The sequence below is a fragment of the Calidris pugnax genome, unplaced genomic scaffold (genome assembly GCF_001431845.1).
Source record: "Calidris pugnax isolate Ruff unplaced genomic scaffold, ASM143184v1 scaffold407, whole genome shotgun sequence".
Classification (NCBI taxonomy): Eukaryota; Metazoa; Chordata; class Aves; order Charadriiformes; family Scolopacidae; genus Calidris; species Calidris pugnax.
This window is the reverse complement of record NW_015091179.1, coordinates 1,324,446-1,349,607: the sequence shown is the minus strand read 5'-3', so window position 1 is coordinate 1,349,607 and position 25,162 is coordinate 1,324,446. Positions and strand designations below refer to the sequence as shown.

General features: G+C 50.3%; 1 protein-coding gene across 1 annotated transcript in view; it reads right to left on the bottom strand.

The window, feature by feature from the left end:
• The window catches only part of STAB1 (stabilin 1), a 58,778-nt gene that overhangs the window by 1,897 nt on the left and 31,719 nt on the right, over nucleotides 1–25,162 (bottom strand). The window contains exons 27-67 of the mRNA XM_014959408.1: nucleotides 24,737–24,832; nucleotides 24,337–24,384; nucleotides 23,371–23,501; nucleotides 22,875–22,986; nucleotides 22,581–22,658; nucleotides 22,098–22,199; nucleotides 21,495–21,602; nucleotides 20,868–20,999; nucleotides 20,570–20,698; nucleotides 19,661–19,717; nucleotides 18,720–18,815; nucleotides 17,447–17,642; nucleotides 16,888–16,983; nucleotides 15,807–15,852; nucleotides 15,075–15,154; nucleotides 14,553–14,678; nucleotides 13,706–13,779; nucleotides 13,274–13,348; nucleotides 12,573–12,692; nucleotides 11,556–11,603; nucleotides 11,346–11,429; nucleotides 10,381–10,527; nucleotides 10,076–10,213; nucleotides 9,372–9,431; nucleotides 9,089–9,265; nucleotides 8,291–8,377; nucleotides 7,648–7,794; nucleotides 7,423–7,488; nucleotides 6,627–6,840; nucleotides 5,865–6,014; nucleotides 4,952–5,056; nucleotides 4,203–4,310; nucleotides 3,828–4,021; nucleotides 2,991–3,135; nucleotides 2,387–2,520; nucleotides 1,883–2,048; nucleotides 1,542–1,648; nucleotides 1,203–1,322; nucleotides 637–789; nucleotides 395–514; nucleotides 15–206 (exon numbers count right to left, since the gene is read on the bottom strand). Coding sequence (XP_014814894.1) covers nucleotides 15–206; nucleotides 395–514; nucleotides 637–789; nucleotides 1,203–1,322; nucleotides 1,542–1,648; nucleotides 1,883–2,048; nucleotides 2,387–2,520; nucleotides 2,991–3,135; nucleotides 3,828–4,021; nucleotides 4,203–4,310; nucleotides 4,952–5,056; nucleotides 5,865–6,014; nucleotides 6,627–6,840; nucleotides 7,423–7,488; nucleotides 7,648–7,794; nucleotides 8,291–8,377; nucleotides 9,089–9,265; nucleotides 9,372–9,431; nucleotides 10,076–10,213; nucleotides 10,381–10,527; nucleotides 11,346–11,429; nucleotides 11,556–11,603; nucleotides 12,573–12,692; nucleotides 13,274–13,348; nucleotides 13,706–13,779; nucleotides 14,553–14,678; nucleotides 15,075–15,154; nucleotides 15,807–15,852; nucleotides 16,888–16,983; nucleotides 17,447–17,642; nucleotides 18,720–18,815; nucleotides 19,661–19,717; nucleotides 20,570–20,698; nucleotides 20,868–20,999; nucleotides 21,495–21,602; nucleotides 22,098–22,199; nucleotides 22,581–22,658; nucleotides 22,875–22,986; nucleotides 23,371–23,501; nucleotides 24,337–24,384; nucleotides 24,737–24,832 — 4,764 coding nt within the window. The remainder of the gene's footprint in view (nucleotides 1–14; nucleotides 207–394; nucleotides 515–636; nucleotides 790–1,202; nucleotides 1,323–1,541; nucleotides 1,649–1,882; nucleotides 2,049–2,386; nucleotides 2,521–2,990; nucleotides 3,136–3,827; nucleotides 4,022–4,202; nucleotides 4,311–4,951; nucleotides 5,057–5,864; nucleotides 6,015–6,626; nucleotides 6,841–7,422; nucleotides 7,489–7,647; nucleotides 7,795–8,290; nucleotides 8,378–9,088; nucleotides 9,266–9,371; nucleotides 9,432–10,075; nucleotides 10,214–10,380; nucleotides 10,528–11,345; nucleotides 11,430–11,555; nucleotides 11,604–12,572; nucleotides 12,693–13,273; nucleotides 13,349–13,705; nucleotides 13,780–14,552; nucleotides 14,679–15,074; nucleotides 15,155–15,806; nucleotides 15,853–16,887; nucleotides 16,984–17,446; nucleotides 17,643–18,719; nucleotides 18,816–19,660; nucleotides 19,718–20,569; nucleotides 20,699–20,867; nucleotides 21,000–21,494; nucleotides 21,603–22,097; nucleotides 22,200–22,580; nucleotides 22,659–22,874; nucleotides 22,987–23,370; nucleotides 23,502–24,336; nucleotides 24,385–24,736; nucleotides 24,833–25,162) is intronic.

Sequence of the window (25,162 nt, the reverse complement as noted above, 5' to 3'; positions counted from 1 at the left end):
CAGACCCCCTCCACCTGCCCTCGCCCCCGAGAGGCCGCTGCCCCCCCGGCTGCACTCACCTGAAAATACCCGAACTGCTGCTCCCGCCGCCGCCGCTTCACGCAGTAATAGGCGACTCCGGCCCCGGCGGCCAGCGCCAGCCCAAAGCACAGCGCGGACAGCGTCCCCGTGGCCACCGAGCCCGCCCCCTGGGCCACGCCGTTCACCTGCACACGGACAAAGAGGAGCCCGGTTACGGCGGAGCAACGGGAAGCCCCAGGGTGAGGGTGGGCTGCCCGAAATGAGCCGTGCCAGGAGGGCAGAAAGGAGGTGGCCAGTCCTTGGGACAAATCAGTCGCCTCCTCCCTGTCCCCAGGCCTGGTCCCAGCACCCCTTGGTGCCCTCCGATACGCACCTGACCAAGGTGAACAACGGGTGGTGGGATCCTCAGGGGCTCTGCGAGCGCGTGAATGATGCCGTTGAAAGCTACGATGTCCCACTCCACGATCATCGTGTCATTGATCCCCTTGGCGTCCTACAGCGCAGGACAGAGGCGATGTCACCCCACCAGAAAGCCTCCCCCTTGCTCCCGGTCTCAAAAGAGATCTGGTGAAAACTGGTGGGGATTTTTTTGACCTCTGCTGAGGTCAGACCTACCGAGTACTCTGTGCTGTTGCCCGCGGGGAGGTCTGACACATGGAGGTCATATCCTGACTGGGATGGGATGATGGTTCCCGTTGTGAGGTTGAAGCTGAAGAGGACGACGTTGCTGGATGACACGTGGAGCTTCAGTTCTTCTGCTGTCAGTGTCTGAAAAAGCAACAGGGGGCAGGGATGAGAAAGGGCTGAGCTGGTTCTCACCCTTCCCACCTGCTGTGTGCAGCCCCTGCCCGGCCTAAGCCCAGACACTCGCCATGGCCACAAGACAGCTCAATTCATGGGCAACGTGGCACAAAACTACTACACCCAGCAGGGAGGATTGCCAGCCTTAGACACAGTCAAAGCTCAACTGGAGAAGGCTCTGAGCAACCTGACCTAAATGGCACTTCTGAAGGGTTGGACTAGAGACCTCCAGAGGTCCCTTCTGACCTAAATTCCGCCTCCTTCCCCAGATCTATTTCTCATCACCATCATGCCAGCTTTGGTGCACTCCTGCTCTCCTCTGGTGCTCTGCTAGTGTGTTCCATGTGCCCTCGAGCTGCCACGCATCCCCATTTACTTACTTCATTGTCTGCGAAGCCAGAATTCAGAGGGACAAAGAGAGTTTTGGGAGCGGAGTCATCAGACAAATAGAGGAAAAAATCCAGTCCTTCTTTTGTGTCATTGGCAAAATCGAGCAACATCTGGAAAAGATGGGAGACCTTCCCCATCAGCTGCTGCAGGGAACTCAGGGCCGTTACCTTCCCAAGCCCAGGAAACATCCCCTGGCTCCAGAAACAAAATGCCTCTGTTTTTACTCTGCACTCCACATAGAGAGCAAACCACCGCTGCTCCCTGTTATGGCCCTCCCTCCCCCTTGTGCCAGCTGCTGGCTACCAAAGAACCAGGAGAAGATCACTTACGGAATAGAAGGTGGAGAAGCGAGCGTGGTCTGCGAGCACATCGGGGAGTTTGCCACTGCACCAATACCCATCTCCCACGAACCCATCACGGCAGGTGCACGTCACATCTGCAAAGGAAAGCCAGGATATGACCTGACTGGCCCATGGTGGCTACACTGACCGCCTCTCCCTTGACTTCTGGGTACTCCTCAGCTTGTTCCCTCCCAACACGGGCAAGGGGAGAGGGGGATGTACCCACCTGCCCATGCCTCATGCTCTGAGGGCAGGTCTCTGCCCGTTGCCTTGCCACACCTCCCGTGGCCAACAGGACCGTCCCCAGGAAACGTGCTTGCACCACTCACCCTTCTCCCGGTAGCAGAACGCATCCCAGGTCTCACTCAGGTTGCTTCGGAGGCCGTAGTCCACGATGCCCACTCGGTTAGCCCCACAGCTGGGGTTGGGGTAGGCTGTGGGGTACCCGGCTGTGCCATTGTCCAGCCAACCCACCAAGCACAGATGGAATCCCATCTAGCAGAGAAAAATGAATGAGAAGATTAAAATTACTATCTCTGGGCCAGGTTTTCTGCCCTGATGCACATTCCTATTGTGCAGCCCTATGCTACCACCCCCCAACACCTAAGGGGTTGGGCCCTGCCCCAGGTCTCATCCCAATGTGACTGCCAAGACCCACCAGCCCTCCTGGTTTCACGGATGTAGATGAAGCAAACAGGGCCTGGCAGGTCACCCACCCACATGTCATGGGCTCGCTACTGCTGGACTGGGCCCATGGAGAGACACTTCATGTCCCCACCCCCCCAAAGGTGATGACACCAGCCCCCGCCCGACCTCTGCATCCCTGCCCTGACCTGCTGTGCTGCCGAGAGCTGCTGGAAAGTGGCCAGGGAAGCACCTTCTGCGGCACAGGCCTTCTGAGCCTGCTCGTAAGTGAAGTCGTACTTTTTTTGGGGTGACTGCAGATGAAACACACCCATAGTCTTATCTGCAAAATACCAAGGCCAGGGAGCATCAGTAGAGTAGAGAGCGAGCAGCCTTCCTGGGGGGAGCAGTTGTGTGAGTCCCCTGTGTGAGCTCAGACAGCACCGCCATCGGAGGAGCTCTGTGCTGCACGGTGGGGTGGGATGTGGACAATGCTCAAGTGAGGACGAGGCAGGATGTGGCACGGCTTCCTCTGAGCTTCTCGCCTTCCATGAGGGAGTCAGTGCTTAGTGGCAGTGCAATCCCACCAGAGGCTGTCTCATGGGTCACAGGAGCAGACAAGGATGGCTTGTCCTCCCCATATGACGTGCAGGGAGAAAGGGGAATATGAAAACCAGACCAAGCTACAAGTCTCCAGCCCCTTCCCACCCTCCAGCTCTCCCAAGGGGTACCCCAGGCAGAAGATGAAGGATGAGGGAGTGTGGCCTCTCCATGGAACATGAGCAGTGGCACTGCGGGGCTGAGTACACTCACCATGAAAGTGCAGGTCAGTGCAAATGGCCTCCCGATGGCACTGCCCGTTGTCTTCCAGGCACCGGTCCGTGGGGGGCACAGCCTCTTCCAGGCACTGGATCCCGTCACCGATGTAGCCTTGCTTGCACTCACAGCGCCGCTCGTTCTGCAGCAGAAAGGAAGGATGGCATTTGTGTGAGTGCAAACAGGCAGATGCTGGATGAGGAACCCTGGACCCCTATGAAGGTGGGGATGAGCCTTCAGAACACCTCCACAGCCCACTGGGAGTATGACACAGCAAGGAAAAGACACACAACCTCTGTCCTGTCCCCACATCCAACTAAACATGAACCAAAAAAGTCACATTGAATCCTCATCACATGCTGTTTGAAAGACAGCTGAGCTTTGGGGTATGTGACTTGTGATTCCTGCACTAAATCATACTCCCAGTCCCATCTTCTAGCTTGCAATGAGCAACTCTGGTTCCTCTGCAAAAATGGCCGGCATTGTCCTTGAAGGAGCATCCTGGACCCCCAAAACAGTCCAGAAATGCCACGAGTGACACAGCTTATGCCCCTTACACAGAGAAATGGGGAAAAATGGCCTCAGCATAACATCAGCAGGTTTGTTACCACAGCCAAGCAGCAGACTGAGGGCATGACCCCTGCCTGGCAGCGACAGCCTGCGGGATGAGCACAACAGCTGAGGGGACTGGAGAGGAGGGGTGGGCCTGGGGACTGCAGGAACAGGGGACACTGTCACATCGCTGTCCTCCAGCAGCCAGAAGCATCCCACGGCAGCCACCTGCCCTGTGCTCCCAGGCGTGGGGGTCTGCCCGGAGCTCGGGGAGGTACTCACCGGCCCGGTGCTGATGCAGTGGGCGTGCTCGCTGCAGTCCCCGTTCCTACCGTCCGCACATCTGTCTATGGGGTCGCAGACGTAGCCGTCACCTCTGTACCCGGTGGCACAGACACAGGAGACATTCACGCCAACCTGCGTGCACTCCGCGTGCCTGGCACACCCCCCGTTGTCCTGGCTGCACATGTCGATCACTGCAGGGATAAAAGCGCAAGGTTAACTTAAAACACCTTGCTAGGTGTCCTGGCGGTCGGTTTGTCTGTCTTGCCAGTTGTCACCCCAATATGGCCATCAAGAGATGGTCACTTCTTGTCTTGCCTGCTTTCCCCTTCACTCCCCACCCCGCCTTCCCACCCCCTCGTGGCTCCCCCTTACCTGAACACGTTCTCCCATCTCCCTCGTAGTGTAGGTTGCATTCGCAGAGGTTGCCAGAGCGGCAGACGGCCTGGGGGTGACACGGTGGAGAGCAGGTGGGCATCGTGACTGAAACCAGAACACACAGAGATCAGAATCATCTAAGGGCTGCACCACGGGCACGGCTGCCATCGCCAACCATGGGGCAGGCCACCTGCCCCATGGCCCCCCTTCTCTGCCCCTGTGCTTTTCTGCAGATGCCTTGCCCAAACCCAGAGGATTGTAACTCCGTCAGATACACCTCAGGCCTTCACCTTGCCCTCAAGCTCTTCTTGGAGCACCTCTGAGCTCAGGGACTTGTTCATGGTCAAGTGGAGCTTTCCTCCTCCTCCCCACCACCCCAACCCTCCTGAAATTAGAATCATAGAATGGTTAGAGTTGGAAGGGATCTTAAAGATCATAAAGTTCCAACCCCCTGCCCTGGGCAGGGACACCTCCCACCAGACCAGGTTGCTCAAAGCCCCATCCAGCCTGGCCTTGAACCCCTTCAGGGATGGGGCATCCACAGCATCCTCTGGGCAACCTGTTCCAGTGTCTCACCACCCTCAAATTCAACAGCACAGGCCAGATCTCGGGATGAGCCCTGCAACTGAGAGCTCCTTTTTGGAGATATTTCTGCCCAGCTGCTTGAGCAACTCAGCTACTGGGAAAATGGCCATATAGCACTGGATTCCAGGGAATAGTGGGTGGTGGGGCTTGTCATTCCTCACCTAGTCTGCTCTCGCAGCGGTCTCCAGTCCAGCCCTCGGCACAGAAGCAGAAGCCATCGCCGTGCAGCCCTCCATTGCACACACCATTCTCAGTACAGTTACACTCTGTGAGGAAAGGATAAAAGCACTGTCACAGGATCTGCCTTGGTGGCAGGCAGGTCACCACGCTCAGGCTGTGGGACAGCCACATGGCAGAAAGGTGGTGTGGGCAGTGCAGGATGGCAGGGGCAGCAGTACACACACATACCTTCCTGTTGCTGCCAGCCCTGCCACCCCCCCTCTGCAACACACACCCTTCATGGAGTGGGGGGAAGCCTCTCTGCACCCACAAACCCCCATTGCCCACCTTCCCTGGGGATTTCTAGAGATGGGGTTTTCACTCTGAGTCCCTGCAGCCATACAGCCATCAAAAATGTTCCTGGAGAGCCCATAAAGCCCAACTTGGGTCAGGCAAACAGGGGACTCCCTTTTTCTCACAGGAGCACAGGTCCCTGCTCAGCATGTCCCAGGAGATGCTCTTTCTGTACAGAGTTCATCACGACTTACTGATTTGTCCCCCAGCCCAAACTATGTCATAACGCTTTCTGCCAGGCTGGGGCTCTCAGCTGCGTGTGACAAACGAGAAGGAGTCTTTGACCTCAGCACAGAAGTGAGGCCATCGGTAGTGTGGCTCCTGGCACGGTGCCCCCCAACCTTCTCAAACTACAGCTGGAACAGCTGTCCTGCTGAGAGCCCACGGAGGGATGTCCCCAGCTGAGCATTATTGGGACTGAAGTGTACATGTCAGCACCAATTCCCGAGCTGTAAGCTGCAGCCCAGCTCCCACCCCTTCTTTGAGTAGCACCATGTGCTGCAGCCACCTCCACACAACCCCCCCGCGTTGCTGCCACCCCACCGGGGGAAGGGGTCTTACCTCGGCAGTCGGGCCCGTATCTGCCCGGCGCGCACAGCTCGCAGCTGGTCCCGATGAAAGCCTGGCTGCAGTTGCATCTCCCTGAGCCACCGATTTTGTCGTCGCAGGTACCACGGTTACCACACGGCGCCTCCAGCCCGCCCGGGCACGCTGCAAATGGGGCACCTTAGTCAGGCTGCGGTGACAAAGTGACCCTGGTGCCACCTGAGCTGCCATTTATGGGGTGCCTGGACCACAGAGCCAGCTCAGCAGTCCTGGGAGTGAGTGCTGGGGACATCCTGTGACAATAAACCTTAGGAATGGGGGCAAGAGGGACGAATTTGGCATAGTTTCCAGCCTGGGCTGACCCTCTGCTGCAACGTGCTGTTGTGCTGGCCCACCCCATGCCAACCTGGCAGCAGACTCATCCAAGGACGTGAAAGCTGCCCATGCACAAAGCACAGAGGGCAGATGCCAGGGGATGGTTGAGCATCAGCAACATCTAAGGGTGAGTGACATGTCTGGCAGCCACCCCCCACAGTCCTGTGCCCAGGGCTCTCCACAGAGACACAGGTTTCTCCAAGGAAAAGGGAATTCCCTGTTATACCATCCACACCAGGTGACTGTTCCCTGTGCCCTCTATAGACTGGGGTTCCCTGCCTGGGGTTTTGCCCACCCTTCCTTGTGGGGAAGCACATTCATGGACACCAGACATCTGTGCTGAACCAGAAATGCCACCTTCCCACAAGAGAAAGGGTGGGGAAGGGTCGCACGGCTCCTTACCCCAACAGTCCCGGCCATAGTGGTTTGCACAGCACTGAGGGACCCACTGGGTGGAAACGCAGTTCCTCTTGCAGCCTCGTTTCAGAGGCCCCCTGGAAGAGAAGTGTCTTCTGAAGTCCCACGGGGAAGGCGGCCGCAACAGGGAGTTGCGGTGAAACAGAAAAGTGTTTCTCAGCAGCTGGTTTCCATAATAGTAGCAGTGCCTGGTTCCCCCCTGCGAGGAGACAGGCAAAACACAGAGTTTGCCACATTGGCCACTGACATCTCACACCTTGACTTTTCTTGTGCCACTCATTCAGTTTCATGACAAATAATACGGACTTTCCTAACATGCGATGGGGCTCGTGACAGAGGAACCACTGATGCATCTCAGGGACATGCCAGGAGCCCGGCCGAGAAACAAGGGGTGATGCAGTGAGAATGGGGTACAATCACTGCCCCCCAAGGCTGCTCATCATCTGATCCTTGGTCCACCTCCAGGGGCCAGACCGAGCTCTGCTGCTATAAAGGCCCCAGAGAAGCCCCCAGTGCTGCTGCAGGGACCCCTGCAGCCAACTGCCACCCATAAAGGGATTGACTAAGCAAGGACCCTTGGAACCCCTGATCCCATGTTGCTCAGCCCAGCTCCTGCCCTACAGGATGGTACGACTTGGGGCAAGGCATGGAGAATGTGATCGAGCCGAGGGACTTGCCACATGCAGGTGTGCCTGCATTTTGCTGCCAAAACATGAGGGGGGTGTGGGGATTGTCATCAGCCCCTAACAGGCCACCTTGGTGACAAAGCTGTGAGCTTTACCCGTTGAACGGCGCCAGCAGGGCAGGGTGGCTCAAAGCCACAGAGTCCACAGCTTTCCATAGATCCCTGTGGAGAAGAGAAAGAAACCCCACAACAACTCAATATGTGCTTCTGCCTCTCTCAGCTGCTCAGAGCTTTGCTGAGGAAGAGCAGCAAGTCCTCCCAACATTCCTCTTTCCAGGAATGGGGCTCAACAGTTCCTTATCGGCCTCATCACAAGCTCACCTGCAGCTTAACAAAGGTGAACTCATCACAACGAGATCCCAGATCCGGTGGCTCCAACAGCCTATCGATGCCATAAGCAATGCCCCCATTGAACTCCATGTGCCTCTGGATGATGGTGGCATCGCCATTCCCCACCAGAAGCTCCCCCTACCAGAGGAAAAAATCAACTTCTGATCCTGGTACATCATACATACTGGTTGCACCATCACAAAAGTTGCCCTATTTGGTTGCCATGACTTCTTAACCACCCCAAGAGCTCTCCAAAATCTCTGTGCTCACATCCTTGAGCACACTTCCCGATTGCCACTTTTCAAGTCCATAAGAACTAAGAAATGGCCTCTGTCCATGCAACTCATGCTCTGTAAAGGTCATGGCACCATGTGGATTGCTTTGCAACCTGGTCATCAAGGAGTGCACGTGCAGGTACCATGTGCCTCCACACTTTCCTGCCAGCTGTCCACAGAGTCTTGAACCTCTCTACAGGCTCAGCTGTAGCCAGGGGAATGGGGTGTCTCAGCCTGCAAGCACCCCAACTCTGTGTTCACTTCCTGCCGGTGATCAACATGGGGCACCAGTTGCCCTGTGACAATGCCCAAGGACCGTTGCCCAGCAGAAAGCCAAGCCCAGCATCGCCATCACTCACCACGTGGGTTTTGCTGCAGCTGAATGAGACGGTGGAGCCGTGCATGGTCCGTATGGATTCGATTTGGGGCACGTTACCAGCCACAATCTAAGAGGGAAAAAGAGGAATGTGAAGGGAGAGACAGGCAAAACTGGCAGTTCATGCTTCCAACGGGATGCTGCCTGGTGAGGACAGGGGTTAGCAGCTGCACTGTGAAGCTGGTGTGGGTGGAGCAGTGTAACTATGCTGGGTTAGACCCACATTCCTGACAGTGAGAGACCAGTGTGCATAACCAGACCCTGGTTTTGGACTGGTTTTGGACTCTGGAAGCTGGACTTCCCTTGTTCATCACACCTATAGACAAGAGCCTGTTTTTGAGCCCTGTGTTGACGAGGTTAGCAGCTGCACTGTGAAGCTGGTGTGGGTGGAGCAGTAACTATGCTGGGTTAGACCCACATTCCTGACAGTGAGAGACCAGTGTGTATAACCAGACCCTGGTTTTGGACTCTGGAAGCTGGACTTCCCTTGTTCATTACACCTATAGACAAGAGCCTGTTTGTGAGCCGTGTGTTGATGCTTTGGTTTCCCCAGGAAGCTGATGACAGAAGTTTCAGCTCAGCTGGACTGCACCAGAGGTTCTCAATGAAACGGTAGTTACCTAAAATGCTCAAACAGCTTTGGGTCTTCTCAAGAAAACTAATATATTGTGTGTTCTACAGCAGCAAAATATTTGGCAAGGTCGCTCTGGCGTAACCATAGGCAGGTGGTGGCACCACATGTGGCCTGGGGAGGTATGAGCCTGTTTGTTGTCACATTTACCTTTATGGCCCTGATCATGTGTGCTTTGAGGTAGGAGGCCAGCACGTCCCGATGCTCTCTGCGGTAGAGCCACTTCTGCCTGTTTTCTGGTAGGGCGTTAAATGCAGCATCTGTGGGCCACAGCATGGTGAAGGGTCTGTGTAGAGGGTCACTAACCAGTGGCAGCAGCTCCGCGTCCTGTCCGAGGTAAGAGGCGATACGAAGAAAAAGCCACAAGTCAAGACTTGAACGTGCCCATGTACACACCACCTCCCCAGAGAGCAGCAGGAGTCAGGTCACTCACCCGCAGCAGCTTGCTATAGATGGTGTACCCAAAGGCCTCTGCCACCTCCGTGATATTTTGCTGCAGAGGGAAGAAAGAAAACGACCGTCACTAAGAGGTCCCCCTCCAGGACCTGGAGCAGCAATGCAGGGGAGAAACCAGACGCTTAACGACGTCAGTAGCTAAACACAAGTTTTTTCTGTCATCACCATCATGCTGCTGGATTTGGCCTGGCGAGTGCTGGCATATTCAGCAGCTGCCACTTCTCTCACTCATCCTGGGTAGACACTACTATGGCAGGAGCTGGGGTGACATTCAGCACTCTTTTGTGCTGTACAGAAAATGTGTTATCTTTTGTAAAGTGTAGGATCTATAAGCTCCTAGCACTTGTTTCAGGACTACCAGAGAGACAGTGGCAATCTCAGACTGTGATCTGCTCTGCACTGGAAAAAGAGTGTGAGGGCTGGCACGGGACATGATCCCCCTGTCTACATCCAGTACTGCTGTTCCCTGGTGATGAATCACAGCTCCTGACCCAAATACTGCTCTGCCACAAATGCTGTCACCTTCACTACCCAAACCTGTGCCCTCACAGCTAGGAACAGGGAGGAAGAGCACTCCACATGCTCTTGGGCTGAGGGCCCTATCACAGCTGTCGAGAGAAGGATCCTGGCCCCGTCCTCACTACGGCAGCTGTCAGGGAACAGTCACTGCTTCAGCCTTACCTGTGAGATCTTTGAGGAAATGTTTCGGTCCACCAGGTCACTTGGAATGAGGATCTTGTTGATGAAATGAATGACCCCGTTCACACCAACGATGTCACTCACGACCACTTTGGCTTCCTCGTTGAGATAGATGCTATTCTGAGAGAGAAGGGATGTGATGAGGTATTCACACCCACAGCACAGCCCTATGAGCTGTCTGTGAGCCCCAGGCAAGTCACTTGCTACAACCACGGTGGCCTTCAAATGACAGCAACAGTGACAGCTTTACAAGTGGGGCAGGGAAGGGAATTGCAGCAGAGAACTACCTCTTTCACTGTGATCTTCATTTTGTGGCCAGATAAAGATGTGAGGGACTCCTGGGCTTCCAGGTCACTGGACAGCAATTTCTGGCAACCCACCATGTGGTAGCGAAGCAGGTCCCGGAGGAGACCTCTGCTCCTCCACTCCTCAAACTACAGACAGAAAACAAGAATGAGGTCACACTGGGGGCACTTTGCCTTGCAGCAGGGAGGCGGGGGGCAGACCTGATGAGGAAGACCTGGATTGCTCAAGCCCCCTCTGACCCATCCCTGCAAGAAAGCCAGTCCCCCAAAATGCAGTGAACGCCCAAAACCATTTGATAGCTTTGGGAAATTTCAACCAGTTTGACAAAACAAGCATTCAGGTCCCTTGATGGAGGAAAAATGACCACGTTGGCTTTGAGGAAATGATGCCTAGGATATGTAGTCATTAGGAATTGTTCCTTTATTGGGTGTATGGGGGGCTGGGGAGAAAAAGGCTGTAACTAGTGGTGTGAAGCTGCACAATGGGACTTGTCAGTGATGGTACTGGGATATGGCATTACATCAGCACCAAAAAGCTGTTGGTTAAGAACCTGGTTCACAGAGTCATGAATAAGGATCTCTCCTCCCTCCAGTCTCCACTTGCCCCAAACATCCCACTTGTTGGGACTAAAAGGAAGGGACCAATGGAAGTGGAATGGCAAGGCCTGAAGCACAGAGAAGGAATCAGACACAGTGTCTCTGAGGACCATGAGGCAGAGGCTCCAGTAAGGGTCTCCTTACAACAGGAGCCATGTCTACCCCTGACCAGATTGTCTCTGCAGTGGTCCAGTGCCCACACCTCTGCTCTTACGCTGGTGGAGAATGGGGGATGTCTTTAACCCTCTGCAGTGCAGCCCCAGTTCACTGGGCAGACAGCCCCAGAGGGGACACTGCCAAACTGGAGCTTGCCAAACACCTGACAGCACTTGGGATAGGAGGACACTTACTGTTGTGGTGTTTTCTATGAAATCTGTCTGTGGGACAAAGACAGTGAAGGGCCCTGCCCCACTGAGCTCCTTGATGTTTTCTGCCTGTGGTAGAAGAGCATTTGCGGGAAGGGAAACAGAAAACATGGTTCCAGTTAGCAAGACCTTTTGTGGAAATCCCTAAGTGGGATCTACTACTTAGAGACAAGGACAAAGCTGTTGGTCACCAACCAGTATCATCTTAAAGAACACGGATGCATCTTCAATCCTTCCGAGCTCCTTAAACAAAGAGAAAGAGCTGGTGTTAGCAGAGTCGCTTCCACTCGCTCCTGGCCAGCCAGCATGGTGACCTGCTGCTTCCACCCCAGTCACTCTCCCACCCCAATGAGACACCAGTTCTGACACACCACAGTGATCTTTCCCTCCCTCCCTTGCCAGTGCTGGGGGCACAGACGATGTGGGGGTTACAGAGCAGGCAGGAGCCTCTACCTGAACCATTCACATCGCAGATGCTGCAAGATGGAGCAGAGAGAGAGATGAAAGCTTGCTGCTTCTGCAGCAGCTGTCTCAGAGGTTTAACTGCCCCTGTGCTCATGTGCTTCACAAAGCCTTCGCTTTAACCCCACTGTGCTGCCACTACCAGCTCTGGGATACTGTCCAGAGTGGCAGACAGAGTTTGCCCTTTGCAGGGCAAACTCCCTCACTATACCACATTAACTTTCACTAAGAGCAGAAGCACAGAACTGGTTACATCTCTTTTCTCCCTGCTCTGCTGTGGGGATGACAGCTTTTATTTGCCACTAGCACCACACCAGTTTCCCCAAGGACAGCCGTTGTATTGGCAACAGAGCCAGAGGCAGACTGCTGCCCTCCAGACTGGATCTCAAGTCCTGGCATTGCCACAGGGGACACCTGCCCCGATCCCACAGACTGGGAGAAGTAGGTCCCCTTGGGAAAAAAAAAATACTCCCATTTGCTTATCATTAAGAAAACAGCACCCTGGAGGTACGGCCAATCTTGCTGACAGAGCAGCAATGTGTATATATTTGGAGCAAAGTCTCTTTACTGTAATTCTCACATAAAATACACCTACAATTTATGGATAGATTGCCTGTCTCCACTCCTACACCACACACATGTGGTATCACACTACAGATCTGCTCACCTGCAGCTTAGACTTGGAGGGGAGGGAGCAATTTGCTGTAGGGCAAGAGGTCCAACGCAAAAGATGCTGCTCATGCTTCTTACCTGATACACTTTGCCACGGCAGGTGAAGCCATCTCCGACACTGTGCCAAGAGCAGGAGCAGTTTCGAGTGCCAGGGCCCGTGTACTTGCAGAGCCCAAATGGACTACAGCCTCCGTTGTTCTAGCAAGAAAAGCAAAAAGCTTTTGTTGGAGGGGCATCACCAACAATTTGATCAGCCACTTGCATGCAGGAGGTGCTACCTACATCCAGCCCAGTGGAAAGGAAACCATTCCTCCTATATGTCTAGTACCTTAGAATAAACCTCACTCAAATTCCCAAGCACCAAAGCCATGAAACAAGATTTTCACACCTTACTTTGGAACTCAGAGTGATGGCAAAACCCATGATTCAGAGAGACATTTTGACATGGCAGCGAAGCCATGAGCACAGGTTACTCTTAAGCTTTTGAGCATGTTCCACACAAACTGGATGCAGAGAAACAAGCCCACATGCCTCCAACCCTACGTCGCTGTTTCAATGCTGCTTCTCCCACAAGAGGGAGCGCCAGGTGGCCGACATACAAGTCATTGTGAGAGGCAATGGAAACCAAACACACCAGGAAATCCCTTCAGTATGTGAAAAGGCAAGACAGGCAGCTCTAAACAAGCAGGCTAACCCTGCTCTTTCTGCTAACTGTTGGGAGGAAGGAACGCTTCAAAGCTGTGGCCTTCCCCTCTGGTAACAGCAAAATGCAGACACACCTGTTCACACAAGTTGATGGGGTTGCACTGGCTCACACCATCCCCACTGTAACCAGGAAGACAGTTGCAGGCAACCTGGAAGGAGAACAGATGTTCACAGTCTGAAACTTGGACCCAAAAATAAAACACACAATGGCCGAGCTGGATGGAAAACATGTGGTATAGCACCCATCGCTACATTCATGAATAACCATGCTTGTGTTAACAACATATATAACCCAAGACTGCCTCCAGATGCTGGCCAACAGAAGGCATCTACTTTCAAGGAAAAAGCAATCTTTTCATGTCCTTCCTTCCCAGGCAACTTTTCTGTGTGGAAGGTACTAAGCACAAGGCAGTGCACTGCTGTGGAAAGGACTGTCTCTAAGAAAATTATATAACTGTGACAACCTCCATAATAATGTTGCCCTCAGATCCATCTTACGTACTCACCTTCCTTGGGCCTGTTTTAATGCACTCTGCATTGGTGTGGCAGCCCCCATTGCTTTCGAGACAGAGATCAATTTCTGCAGCAAAACAATAAGGCCACATTATTGCTGAGGGCTGCTCAAGGCAGCTGGGAATTGGTGACCCAAAGAAGTTTTGGGAAAGCAACAGGGAGGACCTTCCCAGCCTGGGAAACATTTTGGTGGAAAAGTGACTTGTGATAGCAAAGGAATAGGGTACAACCACAAGTTCTATTCCTGGCACACGTGGGTCTCTGAGTTGTGATAAATCTGCCCACAGAAAATCCCACACCTGCCTGGGTGTACTTTAAAGTATATGAGGGGACTGGATTCTCCCAAGCTCCATCTTCATGTCAGAGCACCACTGTGGGAGACTGCCCTCACTCTCCATCTCTGGACCTCCCCATGGTATGTATCGGGGCAAAAAGCCTCTCTGGACTCTTGGTTTGAGACCAGAACACTGGTCTGAGGCCATCCAGTCTCAGGTGCCAAGGGAAGTGGGGCTCTCTGCCCACTTTTGGGTGGTCCTGTGCTGGGACAGTGATGACCACTTTGCTAATCATGACTTGGGAGAATGCTGAGCACATACCTACAGGTATGTATGTACACATGTACACATACATGTGCATACACCTTAACAAAAAGCTAAAATGCAGATCAATCAAGATCAGCCAGCAATTATTGGCTTTGAAATAATCACTGCATGAACAGAGTGAAAGAAGAACTGAGTTAATCAACACTTTAACCTGAAATTTTATCACTTTTAGCTTGAAATTCCCCTTTGTGTGGATGATGTCTCGCTGCTATCACCAAAACATGCACTAAACACTCACCCATGCAGAGTGTCCCGTCTCCAGCGTAGCCTTCCTTACAAACACAGGTTCTCTCTCCTGGGGACACTTTAGTACACACAGCATGTACGGAGCAGCCACCATGATCAATAGTGCATGGATCTATTTCTGTGACCACAAACAAGAGAAGCAGAATCAGCTCAGAGTACCTAGTTAAGATTTTTATACCTTTGCCACCTCTGCTGTGGTACCAAGAACTAAACCAACCCATTCATGTGCATCTCTCTCCACAAGCCATAAGAAGTGCCCTGCAACACTTGCCTGCCTTTTTATCCCTCTCTCGCTGGCTCTAGCAATATCAAGACCATCTTGCATAAAGCTCCAGGCTGGAAAACCTCTCTACCAAAGCATGACATAGTTCATGGTGGACGGCTGAGAGGAAAAGGATTTGAATGATCTTTTCCCTGGCAACATCATGCCATTTATTTCACAAAGCCCTTATCTTTGTGTAGCCTCAACAGCTGTTTGCAAGCCCTGAATCTCGCCCACACTTGCTGGACATACCTGTGCAATGGGTCCCATTCCCTGTGTATCCAGCAGAGCAGGAACATGTAGGTGGGGAATCTGCGGAACTATTGAGGCAGCTGAAACAAGAAAGGGATTAACAATCACTGATGACACCTCCTGATTTGCTCGGCCAGTGGGAAACACCATACACGCCTGGCATGTGCAAGTTAGAGACCACAATGACAGGAGGAACATACCTGAAGCTGCTGGGTATTTCTTTACAGTCCCAAATACTCAAGTCACACTGGCTGGGAAGCTGGCATCCAGGCACAGGCTTCACACCTGGCACAGTGTGTCCTCACCATGCCCATGCAATGGAGATGGATGGGTCCCAGTACCCCAAAACAGGAGACCAGATAATGAATGGAGAAGGCTTCACAGCCCACCAGCCTATTTAATCCCTTGGTGGGGGCAGGCAAGACGGAAAGGGCTTGTAAATGGCTGCTTGATTTGCTCCATGAATAAGGCCAGACTTGGAGTACCTTGGAGTCTCTGCTTTCTCCCATCCACACATACAGAAGGAGCTTGGAAAGAATTTATCTCAAAGTCCTTGGGAAAAGTGGATGGCAGCTTAGCACCAAAGAGAGTTCCCAGGATGGATCTCACATTTATGCACCCTTAACAAGCAGGTACCTCCTCCCAGCCCTCAACACAGAATCACCTCTATGTAAGACTCATAGAAACACACATGGCTTTCTGAGAATGACCCAGCCCCTTGTTTGTACTTACTTGGCCATTTGATGGCAAGTGTTATTGCATAAGTCAATCTCGATTACTGCAAAAGAAAACACAAACATGACTTGGCATTTTCCATGTAGCACTTGCTGGGGCCATTTCTGCCACCTAGAGTAAAGGACCCTGCAAACAGGCTCACTGCCACACTTGTGGTGCCCTGACTGATGATGGGACACATCAGCAGTTATGCTAACCCACATCCTATGTGGCAGTAGGAAAACCTCATGGGATTTACGTTTTGGCACGTTGCAATGGAGTGAATTTGATGTTCTCTGTCTGAGCTAACAGTTCAATTTGATCCTACCTGCATGGCCTACAGATTGCTAGGAATGAAACAAGGACTGAAACCTCGTTAATCCAGACATACAGAGCTATTTGGCGCAAAAAGACGAACTTGTTTCATGCTTTACACTTACACTATGTAAGACAGTTCCACTAAATTTCCATTTCTAAGTGCCCCCAAAACATTTGACTTCACTACAAAATCAGTCTTTGTGAGCAAACCTTTAAAACACGCAAGTATTTAGGAGCTCCATTTATCCCCCACCCTAATGGTAAACACAATCCCAAATTCCAGGAACAACCACCTTCCACGTATTACTTTGACACACAATGACAGATTCATTGAGAACTGCAGACCATGGCCTGAGCTCACCTAAATCAATCTGTGAGGAGAAAAGCAACTCAGCAGACACACTGGGGCCCTCTGGATACTTCAAATCAAAACCTGCCACAGGTTCTTACGCAAGTAACTGGAGTTGTGCTCATCCCAATCTGTCTGGGAGCTTCCATCTCTCTCCCAGGGTAAGGGGCTGTTGTTGAGGTGTCTCAAATCTCAGTGGGGACAGAAGCAGGCGATATGCTTTTCCCTACATGAATTTCACCCAAATAACTCTGGGGCTGTTGGGGAAGTCACACCACAAATTCAGCTTGTGTGCAGGAATGAGCTAGCACAGTCTGTTAAGCTTTTGGGGAGACACAAAGCACGTGCAGCTGTGGTCACCTTGCTCAGCTAACACAGATTTCTCTGCCAAAAAGGCAATATTACACCATGGGCCCCTTCACACTCACGTACTTTCTCGGCAGGTAGGGCCCTTCCATCCTGGGAAACACTCGCAGCTCCCGTCCCCTTGCAATCCATCATTACATATGCCATTGTCACAGGCACATTCTGCAGGGGAAATACAAACACTCATCACTGTCAAACCAACCAGGTCTCAAAAGCAGAGTCTTGCTGCCATTTCCCTGGGTGCTCTGTTCCTAATCTAATGCATCAAACTGCCATAAAGAAAATGTCACAGAAATATCAGCTCTTGTTCCCTCGCTATTAGACCAAAAGGCCGAAGAATAGGCCACTCACCTCTACTTTCTGTAGTTTGGGTGGCAGCAATGTAAGCAGCATAACACTGTCAGTCATGTCTTGGTTTGAGGATGAAAAATGGGGCCACTCTTCTGGCTGACCACCAACGCTCACAAGTTTGCCTCTCTCGGTAGCCTGCCAGCTCTTTGCCTGCCTCAGAGGTCTTGGGACATTTCTTCCCTCCCACCACCCCTCCTGAGAGCTGAGACGTGGCCACTTTTCTCCCCTGGCAAGCAGGATGGTAGAGACAAGCTGCAGTATCCACCAGTGTCACCTGATTTGCAGTCAGCTCCGTATCGGCCCACTTCACACATTTCACAGGCAGTGCCGTGGAAACCCTCCAGGCATCGGCACTCTCCGCTGCCCTCCATGCCATCCTGGCATTCCCCATTCCCGGAGCACCACAAGCCTGGCTTCCCTGGACACATCTCACACATGTGTCCATAGTAGCCAGGGCAGCAGACGGATCTCTGGCGAAGCAACAAGAACAAGTTGGGGTGAGCCATCCTGTGCAGCACAGGCAAGGCACAGCTTTATTGTGGAAGCTACTCTAACTAAGTGATAGCCATAATTTCTGACAACACATGAAAAGGTCAGATATGTGCAGGTGAACCCCCTAAAATGGTGTGCTCTGTTGCCAAGAGCTTCATGTAAAGGTTCACGCTGCCCTTGAGCAACACTGGCCATTTGGTGAGTAAAGCAAATGTTCAGTCCTGTGCCAATCCAGTATATCTCCTTACTATGTCCTGTAAGAAAGACACTCTGTGGGCAGAGAGAGGCTCTGCCAAAAGGTGATTTGGCTCAGAAGCCTGATTTAACTGCTTTCACCTCTTTCTGCATCTACTCCCAGAGGGAGGAAATCACGATGGGAACAAGTTGGACAGTACAGAGGAAGAGAAACATCATCTAACGAAGGGATGCAGAAGTGTTCATTGAGGTACAAGTGCTGACTGAAGATCTGCATGTGAATACTGTATGTCCAACTCCCTTCTCTCCCTTCTCCTCAATTTCCACTCCCACTAAGCTTTCCAGTGAGACACTTCAATACCTGTAGGAGCTCAAATTCACACAAGTCTTTATTTCACCATTTCCTCTTCAAGTGTTTTCTCCCAGCCACACATTTTCACAAAACTGGTAAGGGCCATAATAGCAGCAAAACCTTCTACTCCTCACTTTGGTTCAGCTCCAATGAGTCATCAGTTATTCGGGAAGGCACATGCACAAGCGAAATACCATCATTCATGCCTCATTTCCTTAGGAAACCAGACTACAAACATTCAGCTCCTTCTCTTCCTCTGCAGGACAAAACCCAAAGCAACAATACCAAAGCAGCAGACCACAATCCATCAGTGTGCAGGCATTTCTGCAGGTTTGGTTTCAGTCTCTCTGTCTCCTGGATGGAGAGCGACTCCCAGACGAGCCCAGTCTCAGCTATGCAATGGCACAAATGCAGCCAGGACTTCAGCACAGTCTGTATTCCCACGACTGTATTTCTAATACCCAGCTTGCTTTTGTCAAAATGAATCTGAGGAAAATGCGTTTCTTACCAGGGAAACTTTTGCACAGGTGAAATGGCAGCCAAGCACTCTCTTATCTCTAGAGCGTAATTCACACTGAGCGAGATTCTTGCTCCCTGGCAATTCCTGCGCATATAACATAGATGCAGATAGAAGGTATTACAATATTTAGACAAACATTGTACACTTTGGCACATATGACAGTGTTCTTGCCTAACAGGGGAATAATGCTTTTTATCCTACAGGAAAAGCCCTAAAAATTTAGGCTATCCAGAGCTGAAGACCAATGACGTATCTAGAGATGTAAGGTCACCACACAGAGTCTATTTTGTTACCTGCCAAATCCATGGCCAAATCCATGCCAAATCCATGATATTCACACATGTCAGTGTGAATATTGAAAAAAAGTAATGAGAAAAATTTTGGCATATAGTAAAGTAATGAAGCCTAAGAAGCCAGATGTGGCTGCTGGGCAATTCCTAGCCAGCATGGAGATTAAATGTTTGGTTTGTTTTCCTCTTTGGAAATGTTTGTCACTCACACACAAACAAGCTGCAGGCAAAAACAGCCCATCTGTGTGAACAAATCAATGGTCCAGACTGGGAAATTGCCATTGGCACTCCTAAACTGGCTTTCCTTGGTGATGATGTCAAAAGAGTAAAAGATGAAAAAAAGACATCTCCCTGCTATGGGGGGAAGCTCCCCACACCGCATGCTCTCAAGGGCTCCTGAAATTTAGGCAAAGCCTGTGCCAGCTCTGTAAGGAGCCTTGTGGTTCATTGTTTGTGTTTTTCCTAAGTAACTCTCCTTTGGTTTCTGCTTTCTCTTACAAACCTTGCTAATGAATGAGCCACAGAGGACTCAAGGGCGTATTTTTTGTGGTATCAAGATGACATCTGTAGAGCAATAAAAGGACATCAAAGCACTATCTGCAAACAGCCTGTGAGATGTCACATGAATCAAAGACTCACCACAAGAACTGATCCAGGAGGGCACTTGATCCCCTTCTCACACTTGTTGCATCTTGACTAGGACACAGAGAACAGGACAAGTCACATGTGTGCCCTCCACCCATGTCACACCAAGACACTAATCTTGAATTACAAATGGGGCTGTACAGGCTGCTGGCTGGGACAAAGACAAGGATGTGTTTATCTCCATGGCTCAAAACACCAAAAGAAGAAAAATCATGATGCATGACCCTCAGGTCCTGGCTGCTATCAAAGCTTCACAGAAGGTCTTAATCCTGCACTCCAGTGGTGTACACAAGGTCTTACTTCTGCGCTCCAGAAAATGTACCACAAAACAAACCAGAAGAGATCATGTTACACTTTTCCTGAGTCTCTGAGCTGGGGATGGGCTTTCTGTAGGCCTGGAGTTCCTTCATGCAAGGCTGCAAATACTTTTTTTCTTATCTGTAACAAGGCAGACCTACCTCAGTCTGACCCTGCAATCTTCAGGTGGCAAAAAGCCACAAGATCCATGCAGGCTGGACTTTGGCTGTGACTCCCAGACAGATCACAGCATTTCCTAGGGGAGCCTGTGGTCATGTCATGCAAGAATTGGGCTGGATTCTTCTTCCACAATTGAGTATCTGGGAGTCCCTGCACCAGCCCGTCCCACAGCTGGCACTATGAGTGAGCCCCAGCAAGTGAACTAAATGTGATCTGCATGAGAGCTGCAGGTCTGCTGCATTAGAAGTACAGAGTCTGAGGCCAGGAGGTGCCAAGTCTCCATGATGCTCATCTGGGGTCAGACCACAAGCTACTGTCTCATCCACGTGGAAGAGACAAGGTAGGTTGTCTGCCACTCATCAGTTTGGTTCGGCAGGTGGAGAAACCCTGTGAAATGGTAGTCAGCTCCTTGGTAATCATTGTTACCTTTAGTATGGTGGTGGTATTGGCAGTGCAACGGTTCTTCTGTATCTGGAGGACCTGTGAAACCCCGATCAACATGCCATTCTTCGTCTCAAGAAATTTTCCATCCAAAGGAATATTATTGACAAACTTCTGCAAAGGAGAAGGAAATAGCTGAGACGATAACCTTCAACTCTTTTGCATGGATTGCTTGTCAGACAAACAGCTGTAGGCAAACTGTAAGGGTGTATCCAGCCACCAGCCTTAGAAAGTGATAGGTCTAGCAAGATTCTCAAATGGCAGAACAGTCTTCCCTCCTTACCTGGGTGCTGTTTTGATAAAACATTAGCCAGTAGGAGAGCCCTAACATGCTGTTCTTATGGATTCCACTTCTCAAGTCCATGGGCAAGAGCTTCTCTCCCAATATGACGTGGTACTGCACTGTCTCGTTGTCCTAAATCCACAAAAAGCCCAAATGTTAGGACTCTTTTGAGTTCCTAGACTACAATTCAGTCAGAAGTATGGCATGAGAAGAGTTCCTAAGCAATCTGTAACAGCTAATTAAGTCCACAGAGCCCACTAACTCCCTAACAAATATGACGGATCAAACCTGATGACTGTTACTGGATGAAGTCAAAAATGTTTTTTGGAATCTTTCACAAGATTCAAAATTGCCACAGATATGGCACAGCCAGTCAGAAAGGGGAACATGCTGTGCCATCTAGCCACACTTAACTCTACTCACAAATTTGCATTTGGAGTCCAAATATTCTTTTCAGATCCCATTGCAACACCCCAGGAAACCCTCTCAATTCTCTCTGCCACATTTCTCCTAGCTTTTAGCATCAGCTACGCTTCTCCTCTCCATGCTCAAGTTTATGATCTGACTGCACATGTCCCTGCACTTACTGCAATACATATTCAAACTGTAAGCAAACAGTGAGCTTACCAACTGTGTCACATTGGCAGCAAGGCAGTACTCCTCAATGGAATTATTTCCAGGAACAAAAACTGTATATTTTTCAGAGGACTCGATTTTTCCAATGAGCTGGTATTTCTAAAAAAAATGTTAAAACAGTAACATTAGCAATGACACTCGTACTCACTAAAGAACAAACCACACATGAAATCAATTACAAAGGCAAGAGCGCTAGAGGAAATGCTTGAAAATGGGATATACAACTTCTACTTGGTCACACATGTCTAATTGCTTGCTCCTCCTCCTGGGCTGACATAAATACAGCTTCTCAGTTATGAACCAGCCTTCATTCTTTAGGTTTTCTGCCCTGTACAAAGACGACAGCACCTGTGGTAGACAGGTCGTCTTCCACTGTAATAACATGCCAATGATATAGAGATCTAACTGTAAGTTTATAACCCTTTGGCTGCTCAAAAGAGTTTTCCTAGAAGATTCCTCATGAACGGCAGGAAACAGATGGTCTCCCTTTTCTCACCAGGCAGTCCAAATTTTGGTCAGCCAGTATAGGATAAGGTAAACGTTGCTCAAAAGACAGTTCTGACAGCAGCAGTGGTGCTCACTTCAACTGCTTACCTCTAGCAACTCCTTGAACGTCCTGAATGAGGCAACTGTCTCGAGCTGTTTTTGCAGACCTGGGGGACTTGGTGGAATATCTCCTGAAGGTGGAAATAAAACCTGTGGAAAAAGTGAGTTCATAAGTAAGGTTGGGCGAGGGGCTGTGGAGGAAACCACATTAGACTTCTGCCCTGCTTGCAAGAAAGGCACTTAGAAGTGGCCTCATTTCACACGATTCTGCAATAGCCTTAACTCTTCTTCTGTCAGCCAAGAGAAGAGGAACTCCCCTCCCGCTTGTCCTGGGGACAAATATTTTAAACATGAAATGCTGTTGCACAGGAAACATCTGTCAGAACCTTGTGATAACCAAATATATCCTTGCCATTATATCTCTTCCTAACTGTCCAGACATGCATTCCTCTTTGGCCCCACCACAGATGCTGCAACACAAACCTGCTACAACAGCTGCAGCGTTTCGCAGTATCGCATGTACCGACGTACCTTACTGAGGATATGAATAATGCCATTGCTGGCAGGGATGTCACTGACAACTATACTCGCATTCTGGATGGTTAATACCTGAAAAAGTATCAGAGGGAGAAGGAAAGGGATTAGAAATTGCCAAAGAAGTTCAAAACAAATATATTGTTCATTCAAGGTTGTGCATAGCTAATCTGGGTACAATTTTTGAAAGATGTCTGAGTTTGAGGGCATCCAGGCTCCCCATGGGATACAGCAGCTCTTGAGCAGCTGAATTTCACCCTGGTAGATGTGCATTATGTCAGAAATCCTTACGCCACTCTTGGTGCTTATCTGCCATCTGGTCTGTGGGTTAAGGGTGGGCAATTCTGGCCTGTCATACGCTTTGAGCTTTTCATCTGTGAAGATGCCTTCAAGAAAGTGCGCCCTGACAGGAAGAAAGGCAGGTAAAGAAAATATTAGGGCGCTTTTTGTAGTAACAGGGAGATAAGACCACACCACCCGACATTCACGTCTCTCACATGAAGTAGTTAAGCATGTGGAGAGAATGATGGAAGGAATTACATGTCCTGATGCCATCTGCATCTACGTGACAAGGAAAATGTCTGCAAATACATGAAAAATAAACCCACTTCCCATAGCCTGTCATCTGTTATGTTTTAAATACCTACTATATTCTTTGCCTGCTTAATCTTATTTCTATATTTATCACAAGACAACTCTTTATTGGTTCTTGTACAAGCAGAAATCCAGCTCATGGCTTTGTTGCTGTTGTTTGGCAAATAAAGCAAAGGCAGAAGTCTCCTCATACCTGACTAAAAATGGCAGCATGTAGGGGGTCAACCAAAAATCTTTCTCAGTCTTGCTCAAGTTTTTGATAGCAGCCTCCGATGGCACCAGGACAGTGACATTGGTTCCTGCTGGGATGCTGAAGAGAGATTTCTGTTGTCCAAAGAACAAAAATGAACAAATAAGACATGCCAGTGCCACATCTACACTGCAAAATATAATCTACAGTCATCCTGTGTACACTCCAGCAGCACCGCAGGGTCTCCTCGCACAGCAGGTAAGTGCTGTTGACAGTCAATGAACGCCACAGATGGTTTAGCCAAAAGTGGTGACACCTGCTTGCCAAGGGAAAACCTGCTGTTTTAAGCCCCACTTTTGTACTTCAATTAATCTTGAAACCCATTCAAATCATATCCATAAATCTCTGAACCCTCAACACCAGTTTTGGGGAAGGCAACAAGATTATTGCAGATATGCAGCAGGACAGGTAAGCTAAACTTCAATTAGATGCTTCCACAGACTTGCTGCAGTCTGTCTTTCTGTTCTGCCACACTGGAGACAGGGAAGCAGGAACAAGAAAAAGAACAAACATACAGTCTAACTACTCAAAGAGTGCTCTTCTGAAAAATAGCTGTGATAATGCTACCCCTTTTTCTTTCTCTTCGTGTTATGTTATGATGGCCAGCAGTTACAAATGATACAACCATGAAAATTTAGTGTAACACAGCTCTAGCTTCATCCGCTGTAGAAATAAGGCCCCCAAAACACACTCACAACCCTCATTCTATCACAGATTCCAGAACTTCTCTGCATGCCTGCTCTCTCCTTTCTCTCCTTTCAAAATCTCCTAACGATTTCTCCTTTGCTGTTGTTTTGTTCTCCTCTAATGGAGAAGATAAACAGAGCTGCTCCTTCTCTAACAGCAGTGTTCACAGACACTCCACTTCTACAAAACTTACCCATATGGGCATCCCATGGCTTTTCTTACCTGAAGCCAGTGGTAGAAGCCTGCGAAGTGGGAATTCCTGGCCAGCTCCTTCCAAACAGAAACAACAGGAGGGTTACATTGAATCCACAATGGCATTTGACTTTTCTAGTGACAGAAAATGAGCCTAGCAGCTCTGACCAGAAAAACAACAAAAAGATGACTTATTGCTGAGAACAGAGAGGGGTGAAGCAGCTTAGAAATTACTGCCAATGGTTTAATGAACACATTGGTCTTGGCATCAGTTCTGTCTCTGTGGCCTTGGGCAGACGGACACATGTGCTCTGCTGTCAGGCTGGTGCTGGGAGAGGGAGTCAACTCAGCTAACAGAGAAAAGGAAAGTAAATGCAGAGCCACTTCTCTCCAGTCTCAAGATGACATCAGATGTTTACTTTTTACTCACTTTTAGAATATCCCCATAGCATGTCATGCCATCCCCCATGAAGCCTTGAGGGCAAGCACAGGATCTCTCTCCTCCTCCAAGGGGTACACACGTAGCCTGCAAATACAAGAAAAGGAGAAATTAGAGAGCAAACACTGGTTATGCAGTGCTACACCTACCTAGGAATTGCATTCTGGCCTCCCATGGTCTGGGCTAAAGGAGAACACACAAGCACCTTCCTCCTGTTGCCTTTATGGTGGCACTGAATTTATACTTCATGCAGCAAAGCCTAGGTGATGGCTTTGGTTGTGTGAACTCACAAAAATCAGAGGATCTACCTGGGTAAATTAAAGACCAAAACTTTACAACACCTCAGTGGCATGCCAATGAGATAATGTAATGTAAATTCTTGCAATTATCTTGATGCTGTGGCTGCAAAACCTCTGT